The sequence below is a fragment of the Schistocerca piceifrons genome, chromosome 7, assembly GCF_021461385.2.
Source record: "Schistocerca piceifrons isolate TAMUIC-IGC-003096 chromosome 7, iqSchPice1.1, whole genome shotgun sequence".
In the NCBI taxonomy this organism is placed as follows: Eukaryota; Metazoa; Arthropoda; class Insecta; order Orthoptera; family Acrididae; genus Schistocerca; species Schistocerca piceifrons.
Window position 1 is genome coordinate 82148338 of NC_060144.1, and position 20894 is coordinate 82169231.

At 39.7% G+C, this 20894-nt stretch overlaps 1 protein-coding gene across 1 annotated transcript in view; it reads right to left on the reverse strand.

Moving 5' to 3' along the window:
* The window catches only part of LOC124805138 (modular serine protease-like), a 224167-nt gene extending 211563 nt beyond the window's left edge, over positions 1-12604 (reverse strand). Inside the window, exon 1 of the mRNA XM_047265601.1 lies at positions 12506-12604. Coding sequence (XP_047121557.1) covers positions 12506-12557 — 52 coding nt within the window. The 5' untranslated portion in view covers positions 12558-12604. The remainder of the gene's footprint in view (positions 1-12505) is intronic.
* Between the last annotated feature and the right edge of the window lie 8290 nt (positions 12605-20894).

The following is a 20894-nucleotide window of genomic DNA, read 5'->3' on the forward strand; positions in this document are numbered from 1 at the left end:
CCCAAATAGCAAAACTCCTTTACTACTTTAAGTGCCTCATTTCCTAATCTAATTCCCTCAGCATCACCCGACTTAATTAGACTACATTCCATTATCCTTGTTTTGCTTTTGTTGATGTTCATCTTATATCCTCCTTTCAAGACACTGTCCATTCCGTTCAACTGCTCTTCCAAGTCCTTTGCTGTCTCTGACAGAATTACAATGTCATCGGCGAACCTCAAAGTTTTTATTTCTTCTCCATGGACTTTAATACCCACTCCGAATTTTTCTTTTGTTTCCTTTACTGCTTGCTCAATATACAGATTGACTAACATCGGGGACAGGCTACAACCCTGTCTCACTCCCTTCCCAACCGCTGCTTCCCTTTCATGCCCCTCGACTCTTATAACTGCGATCTGGTTTCTGTACAAATTGTAAATAGCCTTTCGCTCCCTGTATTGTACCCATGCCACCTTCAGAATTTGAAAGAGAGTATTCCAGTCAACGTTGTCAAAAGCTTTCTCTAAGTCTGCAAATGCTAGAAACGTAGGTTTGCCTTTCCTTAATCTATTTTATAAGATAAGTCGTAGGTTCAGTATTGCTTCACGTCTTCCAACATTTCTACGGAATCCAAACTGATCTTCCCCGACGTGGGCTTCTACCAGTTTTTCCATTCGTCTGTAAAGAATTCGCGTTAGTATTTTGCAGCTATGACTTATTACACTGATAGTTCGGTAATTTTCACATCTGTCAACACCTGCTTTCTTTGGGATTTGAATTACTATATTCTTCTTGAAGTCTGAGGGAATTTCGCCTGTCTCATACATCTTTCTCACCAAATGGTAGAGTTTTGTTAGGCCTGGCTCTCCCAGGCCTTCAGTAGATCTAATGGAGTGTTGTCTACTCCCGGGGCCTTGTTTCGACTTAGGTCTTTCAGTGCTCTGTCAAACTTTTCACGCTTCTTATATTTAACCCTAAAACGCTTCTAGGACGAATACTTTTCAGAAACAGTAATCTTCAGAATGACTAATGATTTGCACATTTATTCACATGTGTGCTGTGTTTCATAAAGTACCCGTACTTTGTATCAAGATCAAACAATGCTGAGAAGGAAATAATTTGATTTGGAGAGCCAAATAACATGCAATTTATAAACACTAAAAACTCGCGATTTATGGAGTGATGTACATCAACATCTACACATAGGCCCATCTCAATTTTTTTACTACAGTGCTTTTATTTCTAATCACTTGTATTAGAATTTTCAGTAGATGCAAAGCGCGTTCCATTTCTAAATGCTGAAACAGTTTATGAAAGTTAAGATGCTCATATCTCGGGATCTGAATGAAGATCTTGTACTTCAACAGAACTCAACATCCGCCCTCCCCCCTCCCCCCCCCCCACATACACACACACACCATGAAGAAAAAATTATTCACATCTAAGCCTTTGCTGTGATGGGTAATGTTGCGTGACGGTGTGTTCGTTTCCGTTACCAACAGAACAAATTATGATAGATATGCACGTGCCATTTACTATGTACTTATTTACTACGTACTTTGCCTAGACATATCTATCATTCGCTTTAGTACCAAAACATCTACAGTTAAAAACAGAGTTCAAACCAAATGACCCACTTGGAGTGGAGGGCGGGTGGTAGGCGACAAATAAAGCCCTCTCCAAGGTAAGTAGTACACAATTTCAAAACACCATTCATTTGAAAGCTAACTCCCACTCTGCATACATTAATACATGTTATCATATCCATAGATATAGGTTAACTGGTGAATTAAATATATGTAATATTTCAATTAGCTTTCGATTAAATGCTACTGGACGCCTACTAAAGAAAAACAGATCTTTTAAGATCTCTAACCAGCTTGCGAAGGGAGTGCAGTGATCTATGAGGAAGCTTGTAGTAAGAGTTACATAGTTCGATTCATTGGACGCGTGGAAGAACACATGGCAACTGCAGTTCGACATAAAGAGAACGTTCAGGTTGAGTCTCATGTAAAGTCCACTTCATGTCTAACTGTACGCAACTGAACAGTGCAAGTGAGGCGTACAAAGTGTCAGATTATTGCCAGCCGTCGTGACCGATCGGTTCTAGGCGCTACAGTCTGGAACAGCGCGACCGCTACGGTCGCAGGTTCGAATCCTGCCTCGGGCATGGACGTGTGTGATGTCCTTAGGTTAGTTAGGTTTAAGAAGTTCTAAGTTCTAGGCTCAGTTCCGTTTCAGCGGCGCTCGCGAGTGGCCGGTGTTAACTGTTGCGCTGTACCTCAGTGTGTTTACATCGCTGTACTTGTGCTTCGCCAAGTGCCGTCCGTGTTCGTTCCTGTTTCTTGTGATCTGATCGCTCTTTCTGGTCTTGCTGCTGTTACCTGGAATTTCGATTGTTTAACCGAAATTGCTTCGCTGAATTAACCATGGCTACAAACCTCAGGAAGAATACTCTGGTATTTGCTTTTGACAAGGAATCCCGTCCTGTTCAGCCGACATCCCTGGAAATAGATAACTGGATTACACAGGTAATTGGTCTAAATTCTGAAACCGTTCATACCTGGCAACTGGATCACCTCAAGTTAATCAGTGCTTCGACTGTTGATAAAGCGTTACGAAGTAGATTTTGTGCATAGAAATGGTTATAAAAGTAAGGTTTCCATCTATAGAGCGGACATTCATTACAAAACCGTTCGTGTCTTGAATCTTCCCATTGAAATTGAAAATGATAAGATTAAGGAAGCTCTTTCAAACTACGGAGACGTTAAATCAATTGCAAATGAAAGATGGCCGCCTCGCTTTAAACTGCAGTGTTTTAACGGGGTCCGCTGTGTAGAGATGGACGTTAAGACGAATATTCCGTCTCGCATAACTGTCTGTGGGTATAAGGCACAAATTGTTTATACAGGTCAGGAAGCTACATGTCATATATGTAACGAAACCGGCCACTTCAGACAGGAATGTCCGCGGCGAACTGTTCTTAAAAGTAATTTGATACAGCGTCAGAAGCTTACCTTAAATGATCTGTTACCAAAGAATAGCCCAGAACAACTGGTTGAGGATGTTAACGCAGCGGGCCAAGCTGATGTCTCCCTTCACGAGAACAGTCAATTTCCCCCGTTACAACAAAAGGAAACCCTGTTGCCATTACTCGTGAAACTGAAACGCAACAGAAAAAACGACCTCTGGAGATAACTGATAGTTGTTCAGAGGACGAGCTGTCTTGTCCCACTCCCTCACTTCGCAAGCAAAAACAGTGCGATGAGAAGGCAGAGGAACCTGAAGGCAAAATGCGAATGGAAACTAATGAACAGAAAGATAATACACATACGGTACCAGAAAATGAAGGGGGTGTAAGCAGCATTAATTTGCAAGAAACAACAGGTGCAGTAGCCGATTGCAAAGATCAGAATATATCTGTTAATAAACAAATTCAGGGAGAGGTTGCAAAACTGCAGTCTCCATTTGTTTCCCTCGATCAGAAAGTGAGTGAAATTAATAAAGAACGAGGAAGTGGTGGCCAGACTGAAATCACGGTCAACACCCCAGGGCAGGCGCCGGCAACCGTAACTGCTAAAGCGTCTGCTGCTGCTCCAGATAAGCCGCGAAGTAAAATACCGACGCAACCAAATGAGAATGTAGCTCGTAACCAAGGGAAGGGAAAATCCGGTAGGGGCGACCCAAGCCCAAACAATGTTCAGTCCGAAACGGTCGTACATGAATCACTGGAGGAAAAATCAGAAAGTTTACCAGGAAATCAGCTTGCTTGCGGTACAAGAGAAACATCAGAAGTAGAAAAAAACGGGACGGTAACTAATAAACTGATTGAAGTGTTATTCCATGTTCAGCCTTCCGAGAAAACTGTTACAGCTTAACTGAACCCTGAACCACAGTAAACTAAATTAGTTCAACAAAACAACTACATAGTGACAGCACAATGACGCAATCTTATTCTGTCACCACTATAAACATAAATAAAATCACGACCGGTTTGAAATTATCGGCTCTTAAGGAATTTTTGTACGAAACCACGACTGATATTGCCCTGTTACAAGAAGTTCTAATTTCGGATTTGGTGATTCCCGGTTTTGTCAGTTACATAAATGTGTCTCTCGAAACAAGTGGTGGAACAGCTATTTTGGTGAGGGAAAGGATTACAGTAAGCGAGGTGGAATGACTGGAATCCGGAAGGGGAATAGGACTAAATGTCTATGATGTGACTATCATCAACTTGTACGCCCCTTCAGGAAGTTCTCATGGAGCTGACAGGGCACGTTTCTTTAAAGGTGACTTGATATACTTGTTAAGGAAATCGCCAAGACAGTTATTACTTGGAGGTGATTTTAATTGTGTTTTAAATCGAAAAGATCAGTTACCTAATTTTAATTTCTTAAGTGAACTAAAACAATTAGTTACTGGTTTAGAATTAAAGGATATATGGGAAATCAAATACCCCTCCACTGTTGAGTTCACTTATGTCACGGCAACATCACGTAGCAGGATTGATAGATTATATATTTCTAAAAATCTTGTAACTTACGTGACAAAAGTAGAAACCATTCCTAAGTACTTTTCAGACCATTCAAGTGTCTTAGCTTGCATAAATTTAACAAGACAGCCGGTTCGCCGATTCAAGAATCAGTGGAATTTGAACACTTCCTTGATAGTAAATCATGATTTAGAAGATCTGTTTAAAGAAACATGGGCAATATGCCTGCGAGCCCGTAGTAGATATGCCACTGCTATTGACTGGTGGGTTAAAATGGCAAAGCCAAAGTTGAGGAAAGTTCTTATTCAATACAGTGCCCAGAGCGCAAGGGAAATGAAATGCACTACAGAGTATTACTATTCCGTTTTGAGAGATCTATATGATCAAGTCTCAGCAGGTTCCTCACTTCGGATAGCAGACATCAAAAAAAAGTTACTTAATATCAAGAGAAGTCAAATGGAAGGGTTGAAATTAAATAGAAGGCAAATTCGGTGTCAGCAGATGAAACTACTTCCCTATATCATTTAGTGAAGCATACGAAAAACGGGAGAAGGACTTTTACTGAAGAAATTCGAACAAAATACGGTACGATTCTCAAAACCCAGCAGGATATCATGGACGAGATTTATCGCTATTATTGCGAGCTGTATTCTGTACATCAAAGTAGTGATGCTTCTTTGGTAGAATTCCTTGACATCCTAGCCCCACAGCTGACAGAAGATGACAACGAAAATTTTCTCGAGGTTGTCAGTGAAGAAGACGTGTATGAGACTCTGTGCGCCTCACCACCAAAAAAATCCCCAGGACCGGATGGTCTGCCAGGAGAGTTTTACATCCGTTACTGGCCAATAGTAGGTGCGAAAATCACGGATATTGTAAATGAGGTTATTCAGGGTAAAATGATTCCGACTGAGTTTAAGGAGAGTAAAATTGTTCTGGTGCCAAAAAATAATGAAAACAAAGATTTAAATAATTTTCGTCCAATTTCACTGCTGAATTCTGATTATAAATTAATAGCTAGAATAATAAACAAGACAATTTCATGCCTTACAGATAAAATTATTAGTCAACATCAGAACTGTGCGCAAGGCAGAACCATTTTTCAAAATCTAGCGGAATTCAGGGATATCATTGCAATAACTTCTGTAACAAACATAAAGTGTGCTTTATTGTTTTTAGATTTTTATAAGGGGTTCGAAGTAGTACACCATGAATATCTTCTACAGACATTGAAGAAAATAGGTTTCAACGACAGGGTTATACAGTTGATTAAGAACATGTTGTTGTTGTTGTGGTCTTCAGTCCTGAGACTGGTTTGATGCAGCTCTCCATGCTACTCTATCCTGTGCAAGCCTCTTCATCTCCCAGTACCTACTGCAACCTACATCCTTCTGAATCTGCTTACTGTATTCATCTCTTGGTCTCCCTCTACGATTTTTACCCTCCACGCTGCCCTCCAATGCTAAATTTGTGATCCCTTGATGCCTCAAAACATGTCCTACCAACCGATCCCTTCTTGTAGTCAAGTTGTGCCACAAACTTCTCTTCTCCCCAATCCTATTCAATACCTCCTCATTAGTTACGTGATCTACCCACCTTATCTTCAGCATTCTTCTGTAGCACCACATTTCGAAAGCTTCTATTCTCTTCTTGTCCAAACTGGTTATCGTCCATGTTTCACTTCCATACAAGGCTACACTCCATACAGATACTTTCAGAAACGACTTCCTGACAATTAAATCTATACTCGATGTTAACAAATTTCTCTTCTTCAGAAATGATTTCCTTGCCATTGCCAGTCTACATTTTATATCCTCTCTACATCGACCATCATCAGTTATTTTACTCCCTACTTACTACTTACTACTTACTACTCCTTTACTACTTTAAGTGTCTCATTACCTAATCTAATCCCCTCAGCATCACCCGATTTAATTTGACTACATTCCATTATCCTCGTTTTGCTTTTGTTGATGTTCATCTTATATCCTCCTTTCAGGACACTGTCCATTCCGTTCAACTGCTCTTCCAAGTCCTTTGCTGTCTCTGACAGAATTACAATGTCATCGGCGAACCTCAAAGTTTTTACTTCTTCTCCATGAATTTTAATACCTACTCCGAATTTTTCTTTTGTTTCCTTTACTGCTTGCTCAATATACAGATTGAATAACATCGGGGAGAGGCTACAACGCTGTCTCACTCCTTTCCCAACCACTCCTTCCCTTTCATGCCCTTCGACTCTTATAACTGCCATCTGGTTTCTGCACAAATTGTAAATAGCCTTTCGCTCCCTGTATTTTACCCCTGCCACCTTCAGAATTTGAAAGAGAGTATTCCAGTTAACATTGTCAAAAGCTTTCTCTAAGTCTACAAATGCTAGAAACGTAGGTTTGCCTTTTCTTAATCTTTCTTCTAAGATAAGTCGTAAGGTTAGTATTGCCTCACGTGTTCCAACATTTCTACGGAATCCAAACTGATCTTCCCAGAGGTCCGCTTCTACTAGTTTTTCCATTCGTCTGTAAAGAATTCGCGTTAGTATTTTGCAGCTGTGACTTATTAAACTGATAGTTCGGTAATTTTCACATATGTCAACACCTGCTTTCTTTGGGACTGGAATTATTATATTCTTCTTGAAGTCTGTGGGTATTTCGCCTGTCTCGTACATCTTGCTCACCAGATGGTAGAGTTTTGTCATGACTGGCTCTCCCAAGGCCATCAGTAGTTCTAATGGAATGTTGTCTACTCCCGGGGCCTTGTTTCGACTCAGGTCTTTCAGTGCTCTGTCAAACTCTTCACGCAGTATCTTATCTCCCATTTCATCTTCATCTACATCGTCTTCCATTTCCATAATATTGTCCTCAAGTACATCGCTCTTGTATAAACCCTCTGTATACTCCTTCCACCTTTCTGCCTTCCCTTCTTTGCTTAGAACTGGGTTGCCATCTGAGCTCTTGATATTCATACAAGTGGTTCTCTTCTCTCCAAAGGTCTCTTTAATTTTCCTGTAGGCGGTATCTATCTTACCTCTAGTGAGATAAGCCTCTACATCCTTACCTTTGTCCTCTAGCCATCCCTGCTTAGCCATTTTGCACTTCCTGTCGATCTCATTTTTGAGACGTTTGTATTCCTTTTTGCCTGTTTCATTTACTGCATTTTTATATTTTCTCCTTTCATCAATTAAATTCAATATTTCTTCTGTTACCCAAGGATTTCTATTAGCCCTCATCTTTTTACCTACTTGATCCTCTGCTGCCTTCACTACTTCATCCCTCAGACCTACCCGTTCTTCTTCTACTGTGTTTCTTTCCCCCATTCCTGTCAATTGTTCCCTTATGCTCTCCATGAAACTCTCTACAACCTCTGGTTCTTTCAGTTTATCCAGGTCCCATCTCCTTAAATTCCCACTTTTTTGCAGTTTCTTCAGTTTCAATCTGCAGTTCATAACCAATATATTGTGGTCAGAATCCACATCTGCCCCTGGAAATGTCTTACAGTTTAAAACCTGGTTCCTAAATCTCTGTCTTACCATTATATAATCTATCTGATACCTTTTACTATCTCCAGGATTCTTCCAGGTATACAACCTTCTTTTATGATTCTTGAACCAAGTGTTAGCTATGATTAAGTTATGCTCTGTGCAAAATTCTACAAGGCGGCTTCCTCTTTCATTTCTTCCCCCCAATCCATATTCACCTACTATGTTTCCTTCTCTCCCTTTTCCTACTGACGAATTCCAGTCACCCATGACTATTAAATTTTCGTCTCTCTTCACTACCTGAATAATTTCTTTTATCTCGTCATACATTTCATCAATTTCTTCATCATCTGCAGAGCTAGTTGGCATATAAACTTGTACTACTGTAGTAGGCATGGGCTTTGTGTCTATCTTGGCCACAATAATGCGTTCACTATGCTGTTTGTAGTAGCTAACCCGCACTCCTATTTTTTTATTCATTATTAAACCTACTCCTGCATTACCCCTATTTGATTTTGTATTTATAACCCTGTAATCACCTGACCAAAAGTCTTGTTCCTCCTGCCACCGAACTTCACTAATTCCCACTATATCTAATTTTAACCTATCCATTTCCCTTTTTAAATTTTCTAACCTACCTGCCCGATTAAGGGATCTGACATTCCACGCTCCGATCCGTAGAATGCCAGTTTTCTTTCTCCTGATAACGACGTCCTCTTGAGTAGTCCCCGCCCGGAAATCCGAATGGGGGACTATTTTACCTCCGGAATATTTTACCCAAGAGGACGCCATCATCATTTAATCATACAGTAAAGCTGCATGTCCTCGGGAAAAATTACGGCTGTAGTTTCCCCTTGCTTTCAGCCGTTCGCAGTACCAGCACAGCAAGGCCGTTTTGGTTAATGTTACAAGGCCAGATCAGTCAATCATCCAGACTGTTGCCTCTGCAACTACTGAAAAGGCTGCTGCCCCTCTTTAGGAACCACGTGTTTGTCTGGCCTCTCAACAGATACCCCTCCGTTGTGGTTGCACCTACGGTACAGCCATCTGTATCGCTGAGGCACGCAAGCCTCCCCACCAACGGCAAGGTCCATGGTTCATGGGAGGATTAAGAACATAGCAACTGGAATAAATGTTAAAATAGCGGTGAATTGTCAACAATCCAGGCCGATGCAAATACAACGAGGTGTTCCTCAAGGAAGTCCTCTGTCCATGTCGCTCTTCGCAATTTCGCTGGAACCTTTCCTCCGACATGTCCATGCCAGATTAAAAGGCTTAACATTATCAGGAAATAAAACAGTTATAAGAGCCTATGCTGACGATATAGGGGTCATTATAAGGAATAATGACGAGGTAACCACGCTAGCAACAGTGATTGATTCGTAATGTAGAGCATCTGGAGCCAATGCAAACGGAAAAAAAGTAAGATGTTAAATCTCAGAGGTTTTGATAATATCAACGTCGAGTGGGCAAAATTAGTCCGACAACATAAAACACTTCGGGTTCACCCTGACAGCATGTCGTATGAAAATGACGGCTTTAAATTGGAAAGTTGCAGCAGATAAAGTGCAAGGAGCCATTGTAGAGAATTTAACTCGATATATGAACCAAGTTCAAAGAACACAGTATATCAACTCATGCATCCTTGCTAAGGCTTATTATACTTCCCAGCTGTTTCCAATACCGAGAATGATAGCGAGGAAAATAATGTCCAAAATCACAAAATTTTTGTGGAGAGATGAAGTGTTCAGAGTACCTGCTAAAGTAGCCACTTTAGATCCTAAAAATGGTGGACTAGGATTAACTGATATAACGGATAAAGCCTCTGCTCTTTTTATCAAAAGGCAAGTTAATTTAATAAGAGACTCGCGAGAAAACATAACCAGCCAACTTTTCTAGATCATTAAACCTCCAAGCCTGCTTCCTCCGACTGACGTGCAGAATATCTACAGTCGCTTACAGCACGTGAGGATTTTCTATGTTGAGTTTAGTTATGTCAGTGTCGAACTCAGGCAGTCCCGACACTTAACATCGAGAGCCATAATGCGGGAACGAGATAAAAGCGAAGGAAGAAACAAAATAGAACGACAGTTTCCAAACATTAAGTGGACTGAGATTTGGAAAAACATTAGTTCTAATGTGCTCACGTCTAATATAAAAACGTCATGGTACAAGACAGTTAACAACATAGTTAGCACCAATGAAAGACTGTACGCAATCGGACTCTGTGAAACAAATTTATGTCAACAATGCCATCTAGTTGACACAGTAATTCGTAGATATACTTGCAGTGGTCACATGAATAATTGGAAGTGGATCCGGGAGCAAATAGCTTTGATTACAAGAACATCCCTTGAGTATATATCGCTGTCATTGATACACAGGCCTGAAGCACGCTATTTCCAAGAAGCAAAAAATAACGCTGTGTACTGGTTGCTGGGAAATTTTGTTAACTACGTCCTTAACAAATCAGGATCCGATAACATCATAGAGTTCAAGGTACGCATGCTGTGTGAGTCCTACAAAATTAGAATCTATTCGAATCACAAGAAAAAGTTCGGTAATATGCTAAAAATTGTATTTGAAAGAATGGGCATTGGTTAATATAAAAAAAGAAGACTGTGTTGACAGTGATGTATTGTAGTTACCTTAAGGATACTATTTAAGATTTTACAGTATATTTATGATGTGTGCTTTTTCTACTTCAGAGACTAGTTTTTTGAAATTTATAAGCAAATGTACAGAACTTATGTGACATTGAGATTGTGTGTCTAATATTGCCAAACACGAAACATTAAAGGTGCATTATTGGCTTATACTAGAAATTTGGAAATAGACAGTTTTTATAGAAATGTCCTTATCGATTGGTTAAAACCATAAGATTCTATCTGATAAATGTAATATTCAATGGCTGGCACATTGCCTGTTTTTGCAGCGAAAGACTGATTATATAGATCTGATCACTTCAGATACTTAGATTCAATTAATGTCCAGAAAGTGTAGTTGGAAGGCTAGTCAACTTTATTACATATCTCCTTTCCGCCATTCTCAAGTATTTACGTTTAATTTAATTCTTTCTGGTGATTTAGTCAGTAACACAATCTTCTGTTGTCTTTCCTTAACGTCAGCGCAATTGAAATGATCAAACAGTTTTGTTTAAATAACTTCATGTATGTATAACTTAGTATGTATTTGGAATGTGTAACATTGTTTTTTTTAATAAAAGTTTTATAAAAAGAAAAGAAGTTAAGTCCCATAGTGCTCAGAGCCATTTTTTGTCAGATTATTCTATCGGAATTAAGAGATTAAAACAGTAACTCGTTCAATTTATTAATGGCAAAAACTAAATCTAATACGGTATGGTTTTCTTGACAAAGTCGTATCGTAAATTCTGCACACTACATGGAAGTGCAATACATAATAGGAAATTGTCTTTCAAACGTTTTAATACATAAAAATATATGCGAGAAGGAATACGTATGTACACACTGAAATACAGTATCTACAAAACAGTAAGTTAACTTGATTTTTGATGTGAGTCTTTGTTATCAAATACCGTCAAAAAACTTTTTGCTCCATATATTGGTAGCTGATTATTCCGCTACTTATGAAATTTTGATTAAAAACAGTTTTCTGGACGCGTATGTTCTTATTTGCGGGATATATATGTATTTTTCCATATGTTTGACGGTTGACTGGAATACCGCAGTTTGACCGTTCATACGTTCACTACTGGAATAATGAACAATGTTGAAACGTACCGAGTCCTTAACCGCTCGTACTAACAAATGAATATATATATATATATATATATATATATATATATATATATATATATAGAGAGAGAGAGAGAGAGAGAGAGAGAGAGAGAGAGAGAGAACTGAGTAGTTTACCTTGAAACTTTGAAGTTCCATAGGCTTGGAACGTGTGACGTGGTCGAGTACTTGTAATATCTGAATGCTACCGATGTACTGCGCTGCCTCAAGATTAGGGCTTTTACCTTTCACCGAAAGTTTTCTACACGTTTGTTTAAGTGTATCTTAAACAGAAGTTCGGGCTTTGAAACAAAAGAATCTTGCGATGTTCCCCGTAGCAGCATTTATCACAGAACAGATTTGTTTCGCGTCCTAGAAGCATATCACGGTTACGATACTATATTTTCGTTGAGAAACATTAAGACGTCAGTCGTCCCCCACTATTACTGGTAAAACACAGCTCATTTTCTACAATAGAGAGTGTTTCCATTTCAACAGAAGTATATTTACAAAAAGGTTCCATGCGTGTAGATAACGGCAAATGCAGTAACAAGCAGTCTATAAACGGGAGAGAGCTCTGTAATTGGCAGGCCTACTTGTGTGGGGCACAACTCTACTAGCACAAACTGGATACGTGATCTCAACAAATAGTACGGATTGTTTGAAATGTTGCTGAGATGTCATTCTTGTAAGTCTAGTGAAACAATTCGGTATGTAAACGTATACAACTTCCATTAAGAACAATATTATTCAAAACTATCATACGTAGAGGAAGACTGAATGTTTACAAGTAGTATTACTTACAGGAAATGAGCAGCAGAGATAGAGCACATAACTGCCCTCGTCGGAGGTCCATTATACACTGCCGGATAACGGACAGCCTGCCCAGCGACGGAAAGCCAGCAGCCTGTAGCGATCGCTTGAAAGACGCAAATACCGTTACAGGGCAAGGAATGCTGGCGAAATTCGGACATGGGGATTTGCAGACACCAAGGTTTGACGGAAGTTTGCGCTCAATTTAAAGCAGATCATTCATTGTCTCTGCTACAACCTGTATTAACAAACAGGAATAAAGGTCTTAATATACATTCATTAATCGTTTGCGATGATTTCCTTTGACTGGCGTGCATTTTACAGACTGCCAGATAAAGTGTAAATACGATGTACTGCTCGAAGTGGAAGCACTTTACCGGCAGATGAAATATGGACCACAGCTGTGATTTAATTCAACAAGAGCATGTATTGTGTTCGAACGTTATGAATTACCTCGAAGGAAACGGTCTATTGACACACAATCAACATGGGTTTAGAAAACATCGTTCTTGTGAAAACACAACTAGCTCTTTAGTCATATGAAGTGCTGAGTGCTATTGACAAGGGATTTCAGTTCGATTCCGTATTCCTGGATTTCCGAAAGACTTTTGACACTGTACCACACAAGCGGCTCGTAGTGAAATTGCGTGCTTATGGAATATCAGCTCAGTTGTGTGACTGGATTTACGATTTCCTGTCGAGAAAAACAGAAGTGATTTCAGACATTCCCCATAGTAGTGTTATAGGCCCTTTGCTGTTCCTCATCTATATAAACGATTTGGGAGACAATCTGAGAAGCCGTCTTCGGTTGTTTTCAGATGACGTTGTCGTTTATCGACTAATAAAATCATCAGAAGATCAGAACAAACTGCAAAACGATTTAGAAAAAATTTCTGAACAGTGCGAAAAGTGGCAGTTGACCCTAAATAACGAAAAGTGTGAGGTCATCCACAAACTTCGGTTACACGATAAATCAGTCTAATCTGAAAGCCATACATTCAACTAAATACCTAGGTATTACAATTACGAACAACATAAATTGGAAAGAACACAGAAAATGTTGTGGGGAAGGCTAACCAAAGGCTGCGTTTTATTGGCAGGACATTTAGAAAATGTAACAGACCTACTAAGGAGACTGCCTACTCTACGATTATCCGTCCTGTTTTAGAATACTGCTGCGCGGTGTGGGATCCTTACCAGATAGAACTGACGGAGTACATCGAAAACCTTCAAAGAAAGGCAGCACGTTTTGTACTATCGCGAAATATGGGAGAGAGTGTCACAGAAATGATACAGGATTTTGGCTGGAAATCATTAAAAGAAAGGCGTTTTTCGTTGGTACGGAATCTTTTCACGAAATTCCAATCACCAACTTTCTCCTCCGAAGCGAAAATATTTTGTTGACACCGACTTACATAGGAAGGAACGATCACAACGATAAAATAAGGGAAATCAGAGCTCGTACGGAAAGATATAGGTGTTCGTTCTTTCCGCGCGCTATACGAGATTGGAATAATAGAGAATTGTGAAGGTGGTTCGATGAACCCTCTGCCAGGCACTTAAATGTGATTTGCAGAGTATCCATGAAGATGTAGCTAAAACCGTGTTAATATTTAAAGTGAACGCCATGCCCCAGAGAACAATTTATGAATCTCATTCCAAAGTGTTAAAGTATTATCATCTCATAGACTGATGCTACCTAAGAAATTCGTATTACTACACTGCTCGAAAAATTCAGTCTGAGAAACTAGGTCTTTGTTTTGTTTTAAATATGTAGTACGAAGAAATACATGGGTGCAAATACTGCTATTACAGGCATATTCTACAGCCAAACAATGCTTTCTGCTTGTTTACAGATCGGAAAACATGGGCTATTACTTGAACAATCTGCTTTTTCACGTTAAGCTCCACCATGTCATTTTTGTTAGCCATTTCGAGGTGATAAACTTTTCCTCGATCTATCTCACACGGTAGATAAAAGAGCAGTTTTATCAAACAGCCCATGAAGAACAGGTGTTAGTATAATTCAAGTTAAATGGAAACCAACAAGCTGTACACAACCATATATTAAACAGTTATTATGGCCTTCGAATAGTATGAAAAGTAAACCTTTAAAAATGGTTTAAGGATAGACCACTTCAAGGATATATTTAAGGCAAGTAGAACATGGGAAACGCAATTTTTGTTAACTGTATTACATTTATTTTTAAAACTCTTCACTCGCTCTAGGAAATTACAGCATCAGCGACGAAAGATTCACGTTCGTTTTACACAGTCTTCATCATGTTTATGCTACAACTGCAGTACACTTTATTTACTGGTGAGCAAGTAAAGCTGTTATCAATTCGAAAATTGGTTTGCTACCACAGTGCTTCACTATACCTGGTCCTGTTGTACAGGTTCTACCGTTGCCTTCCTGCACCCTCTGAACTGACGTACCCATGCGGTTGAGCGGGTATTACAGTTACTGGCAATGGTCTTCAAACAGGACTTAAAGTTGCCAATCTCTTCATAATTTTTTACAGTTCTCTCGATCCTGTCGTCCAGTTTCAAGAATTTTTCTTCCTCTTCTTCCCTTCAATATCCATCTCCAGCTTCATGTAGCTGCAGTTCATAAGCTCCGCTTCCTTATTCAAGAATTGCGTCAAATACTTCGTTCTAGGGTGAGAGATACCGATAACCTGATTTGTTTTGTTGTGCCACCTTTCAACAGCATCATCGTTTGGCGCCTTTTCTAGTTACAACATCACATCGCAAAGGGGATATCCTCTTTCTGTAACCAGTGTAATGTAACTTTCACATTAAGCAAGTAATCATTTAAAATTCTTGGTTGTACAACGAATGTCAACGAATATCTTTGTCTTGTCATCTAAATTAATGTGCATGTGACTTCTCAAAGAAAAGGAGACATGTTCTGTGACAACAGATGAAGTCTATCATTTCTCTGTGGTAAGTACGACTCCTCTCTCTCAATGTCGTTGAAGTAAGACGTGTCTTTATCACGTTTAAAAATAACTTCCAGAATATACAAATGGTGACAGAAGAGCGCGTCTGTTTTATTGCATTTATTTCAGCTTTGGATAATAAATTGCTCGGAGCCAAGTCTAATTCACAGGACAAGATCACTATAAGTTGTTGTTGTTGTTGTGTTCTTCTATCCAAATACTGGTTTGATGCAGCTCTCCATGCTACTCTATCTTGTGCAAGCCTCTTCATCTCTGAATAACTACTACAACTTATGTCCTTCTGAATCTCCTTAGCGTATTCATTTCTTGGTCTCCCTCTACGATTTTTACCCTCCACGCTTCCCTCCAATGTTGATTTTGTGAACCCTTGATGCCTCAGAACGTGCCTTAACAACCGATCCCTTCTTCTAGTTAGGTTGTACCACAAACTTCTCTTCTCCTCAGTTCTATTCAGTACCTCCTCGTTGGTTATGTGATCTACCCATCTGATCTTCTGCATTCTTCTGCAGCACCACTTCTCAAAAGCTTCTATTCTCTTCTTGTCTAAACTGTCTATCGTCCCTGTTTCACTTCCATACAAAGCTACACTCCATACAAATACTTCCAGGAAGGACTTCCAGGCACTTAAATCTATACCGATACTCGACGTTAAATTTACTTTCTTCAGAAACGCTTTTCTTGCCATTGTCAGTCTACATTTTATATCCTCCCTACTTCGACCCTCATCAGTTATTTTGCTTCCCAAATATAAAAACTCATCTATTACTTTAAGCGTCTCATTTCCTAATCTAATTCACTCAGTATCACCTGACTTTCTTCGACTACATTCCATTGTCCTGATTTGCTTTTATTGATGTTCATCTCATATCCTCTATTCAAGACCCTACCATTCCAGCAACTGCTCTTCCAAGTCCTTTTATGTCTCTGAAAGAATTACAATGTAATAGACATACCTCAAAGTTTTTATTTCCTCTCCCTGGACCTTAATTTCTAGTCCAAATTTTTATTTTGTTTCCTTTACTGCTTGCCCAATATACAAATTGAGTAACATCGGGAATAGGCTGCAATCCTGTCTCACTCCCTTCTCAACCAGTGCTTCCCTTTTATGCCCCTCGACTCTTATAACTGCCATCTGGTTTCTGTACAAATTATACATAGTCTTTCGCTCCCTGTATTTCAGCCCTGCCACATTCAGAATTTGAAAAAGAGACTATTCCAGTCAACAATGTCAAAAGCTTTCTCTATGTCTGTAAATTTTATAACCGTAGGTTTGCCTTTCCTAACCTATCTTCTATGAGAAGTCGTAGGGTCAGTACTGCTTCGCGTGTTCCTTCGTTTCTCCGGAAAACAAACTGATCTTCCCCGCGATCGGCTTCTACCAGTTTTTCCATTCTTCTACATCTACATCTACATCCATACTCCGCAAGCCACCTGACGGTTTGTGGCGGAGGGTACCTTGAGTACCTCTATTGGTTTTCCCTTCTATTCCAGTCTCGTATTGTTCGTGGAAAGAAGGATTGTCGGTATGCCTCTGTGTGGGGTCTAATCTCTCTGATTTTATCCTCATGGTCTCTTCGCGAGATATACGTAGGAGGGACCAATATACTGCTTGAATCCTCGGTGGAGTTATGTTCTCGAAACTTCAACAAAAGCCCGTACCGAGCTACTGAGCGCCTCTCCTGCAGAGTCTTCCACTGGAGTTTATCTATCATCTCCGTAACGCTTTCGCGATTACTAAATGATCCTGTAACGAAGCGCGCTGCTCTCTGTTGGATCTTCTCTATCTCTTCTATCAACCCTATCTGGTACGGATTCGACACTGCTGAGCAGTATTCAAGCAGTGGGCGAACAAGCGTACTGTAACCTACTTCCTTTGTTTTCGGATTGCATTTCCTTAGGATTCTTCCAATGAATCTCAGTCTGGGATCTGCTTTACCGACGATCAACTTTATATGATCATTCCATTTTAGATCACTCCTAATGCGTACTCCAAGATAATTTATGGAATTAACTGCATCCAGTTGCTGACCTGGTATATTGTAGCTAAATGATAAGGGATCTTTCTTTCTATGTATTCGCAGCACATTACACTTGTCTACATTGAGATTCAGTTGCCATTCCCTGCACCATGCGTCAATTCGCTGCAGATCCTCCTGCATTTCAGTACAATTTTCCATTGTTACAACCTCTCGATATACCACAGCATCATCCGCAAAAAGCCTCAGTGAACTTCTGATGTCATCCACAAGGATATTTATGTACGAGCTTTATCGGATTTTCATAGTCGTTTCCATTTCGCGACCGATCGGACCTTACTTTTGGAATAACCCTCGTATATTGTGAATAGCAACGGTCCTACGACACTCCCCTGCAGCACACCTGAAATCACTCTTACTTCTGAAGACTTCTCTCCATTGAGAATGACATGCTGCGTTCTGTTATCTAGGAACTCTTCAATCCAATCAAACGATTGGTCTGATAGTCCATATGCTCTTACTTTGTTCATTAAACGACTGTGGGGAACTGTATCGAACGCCATGAGGAAGTCAAGAAACACGGCATCTACCTGGGAACCCGTGTCTATGGCCCTCTGAGTCTCGTGGACGAACAGCGCGAGCTGGGTTTCACACGATCGTCTTTTTCGAAACCCATGCTAATTCCTGCAGAGTAGATTTCTAGTCTCCAGAAAAGTCATTATACTCGAACATAATACGTGTTCCAAAATTCTACAACTGATCGACGTTAGAGATATAGGTCTATAGTTCTGCACATCTGTTCGACGTCCCTTCTTGAAAACGGGGATGACCTGTGCCCTTTTCCAATCCTTTGGAACGCTACGCTCTTCTAGAGACCTACAGTACACCGCTGCAAGAAGGGGGGCAAGTTCCTTCGCGTACTCTGTGTAAAATCGAACTGGTATCCCATCAGGTCCAGCGGCCTTTCCTCTTTTGAGCGATTTTAATTGTCTCCCTCTGTCGTCTATTTCGATATCTACCATTGTGTCATCTGTTCAACAATCTAGAGAAGGAACTACAGTGCAGTCTTCCTCTGTGAAACAGCTTTGGAACAAGACATTTAGTATTTCGGCCTTTAGTCTGTCATCCTCTGTTTCAGTACCATTTTGGTCACAGAGTGTCTGGACATTTTGTTTTGATCCACCTACCGCTTTGACATAAGGCCAAAATTTCTTAGGATTTTCTGCCAAGTCAGTACATAGAACTTTACTTTCGAGTTCATTGAACGCCTCTCGCATAGCCCTCCTCACACTACATTTCACTTGGCATAATTTTTCTTTGTCTGCAAGGCTTTGGCTATGTTTATGTTTGCTGTGAAGTTCCCTTTGTTTCTGCAGCAGTTTTGTAACTCGGTTGTTGTACCACGGTGGCTCTTTTCCATCTCTTTCGATCTTGCTTGGCACATACTCATCTAATGCATATTGTACGGTGGTTTTGAACTTTGTCCAATGATCCTCAATACTATCTGTACTGTAGACAAAACTTTTGTGTTGAGCCGTCAAGTACACTGAAATCTGCTTTTTGTCACTTTTGCTAAACAGAAAAATCTTCCTACATTTTTTAATATTTCTATTTACGGCTGAAATCATCGATGCAGTAACCGCTTTATGATCGTTGATTCCCTGTTCTGCGTTAACTATTTCAAATAGTTTGGGTCTGTTTGTCACCAGAAGTTCTAATATGTTTCGTCACTAGTCGGTTCTCTGTTTAACTGCTCAAGGTAGTTTTCAGATAAAGCACTTAAAAAAATTTCACTGGATTCTTTGTCCCTGCCACCCGTTAAGAATGTTTGAGTCTCCCACCCAGAACTATTACATGGTGGGGAAATCTACTCGAAGTATTTTCCAATATCCTTCAGGTGCTCAACCACAATAGCTGCTGAGCCAGGGGGCCTATAGAGACATCCAATTACCATGTCTGAGCCTGCTTTAACCGTGACCTTCACCCAAATTATTTCACATTTCGGATCTCCCTCAATTTCCTTAAATACTATTGAACTTCTTATCGCTATAAACACGCCTACCCCTTCACTGTCCAGCCTGTGTCTGCGGTATACATTCCAATCTGAGTTTAGAATTTCATTACTGTTTACACCTGGTTTCGGCCAACTTTCTGTCCCTAGTACAATGTCGGCATTGTGACCGTTTATTAATGAGAGCAGTTCTGGGACCTTTCTATAGACATTCTTCTATACAGGATTCGTGTTAGTATTTTGCAAACGTGACTTATCACACTGGTAGTTCGGTAATTTTCCCACCTGTCAGCACCTGCTTTCTTTGGAGATGGAATTACAATATTCTTGTTGAAATCTTGAGTGTATTTCACCTGTCTCATACATCTTGCCCACCACATGGAAGAGTTTTGTTATGGCTGGTTCTCCCAAGACAATCAATAACTAACGGAATGTTGTCTACTCATTTCGGCATAAGTAAAGGCGTTATAAGTAAAGGACATAATTAACAGAGACGATGACTGCAGGTGTTTATTGTAAGTTAGTGGTAAAGTATTTGAAATCAACATTCTGTACTGGTCTGCTCTACAACAAATTATATAAAAAATTAAGTATCTCTTGTAAAAGTTATCCTGCAGCCGTCATTTGTGGTGTTATTCCGATGTAGAATAATACAGAAAAATTTGCATTTATCTTTTCCACATCATTTTAATCAGATATAACACGACAAATGGTGACCGTGGATATGAACGATCCCAATACTTGAATTATTATTGTGTGACAGTCAAATTTATGAACAGCCAATTTCGTGCATAATAATACTTATTTTTTTCTTTTTATGTTTATCTGTGAGAAAAAAAGTTATAAGGATATATGTCATTATATAACAAAACAGACATAGTAAAAGAGATATGTGTCAAAGGTGGATACTGAGAGAAAGATGAAATACGTGAAAATAGACCTACACACCAAATGAGCTAACACAATTTCTTTTTTATTATCTCGCTTCTTTCGTAACATTATTCAAGTAAAAGTAGTTATAACTCAGTCTAAGAGCCCTAGATGATTTTTCCTATGCAGTTATAATCAGCAAACATATTGTGTCATGGCGGAACGGTTCATTGCTACAACTTTCTACATTGCTGAGAGCTCACTGCTTGGCAATTATCTTATTGCATCCGCACTTCTCCTTTCAGTTTCCGGAAAATCTGAGTTACTAGTTTGCTTGTCGTATCTTTTAAAAATGACCAGCATTAACAGTATATCTGATGTAGAGCAAACCATCAGTGAATCTGCTAACGCAAACGAAATAATTACCCAGAATAACGCCGCGACCAACGAAAGTGAAACCACATTTCAACTGTGAGGAAATATTTCTCAGGCGAGTGAAGAGCCACACTTGGCATAAAATTCTCTCGAACCATACGTTTCTGGAGAAGTACCTGTTC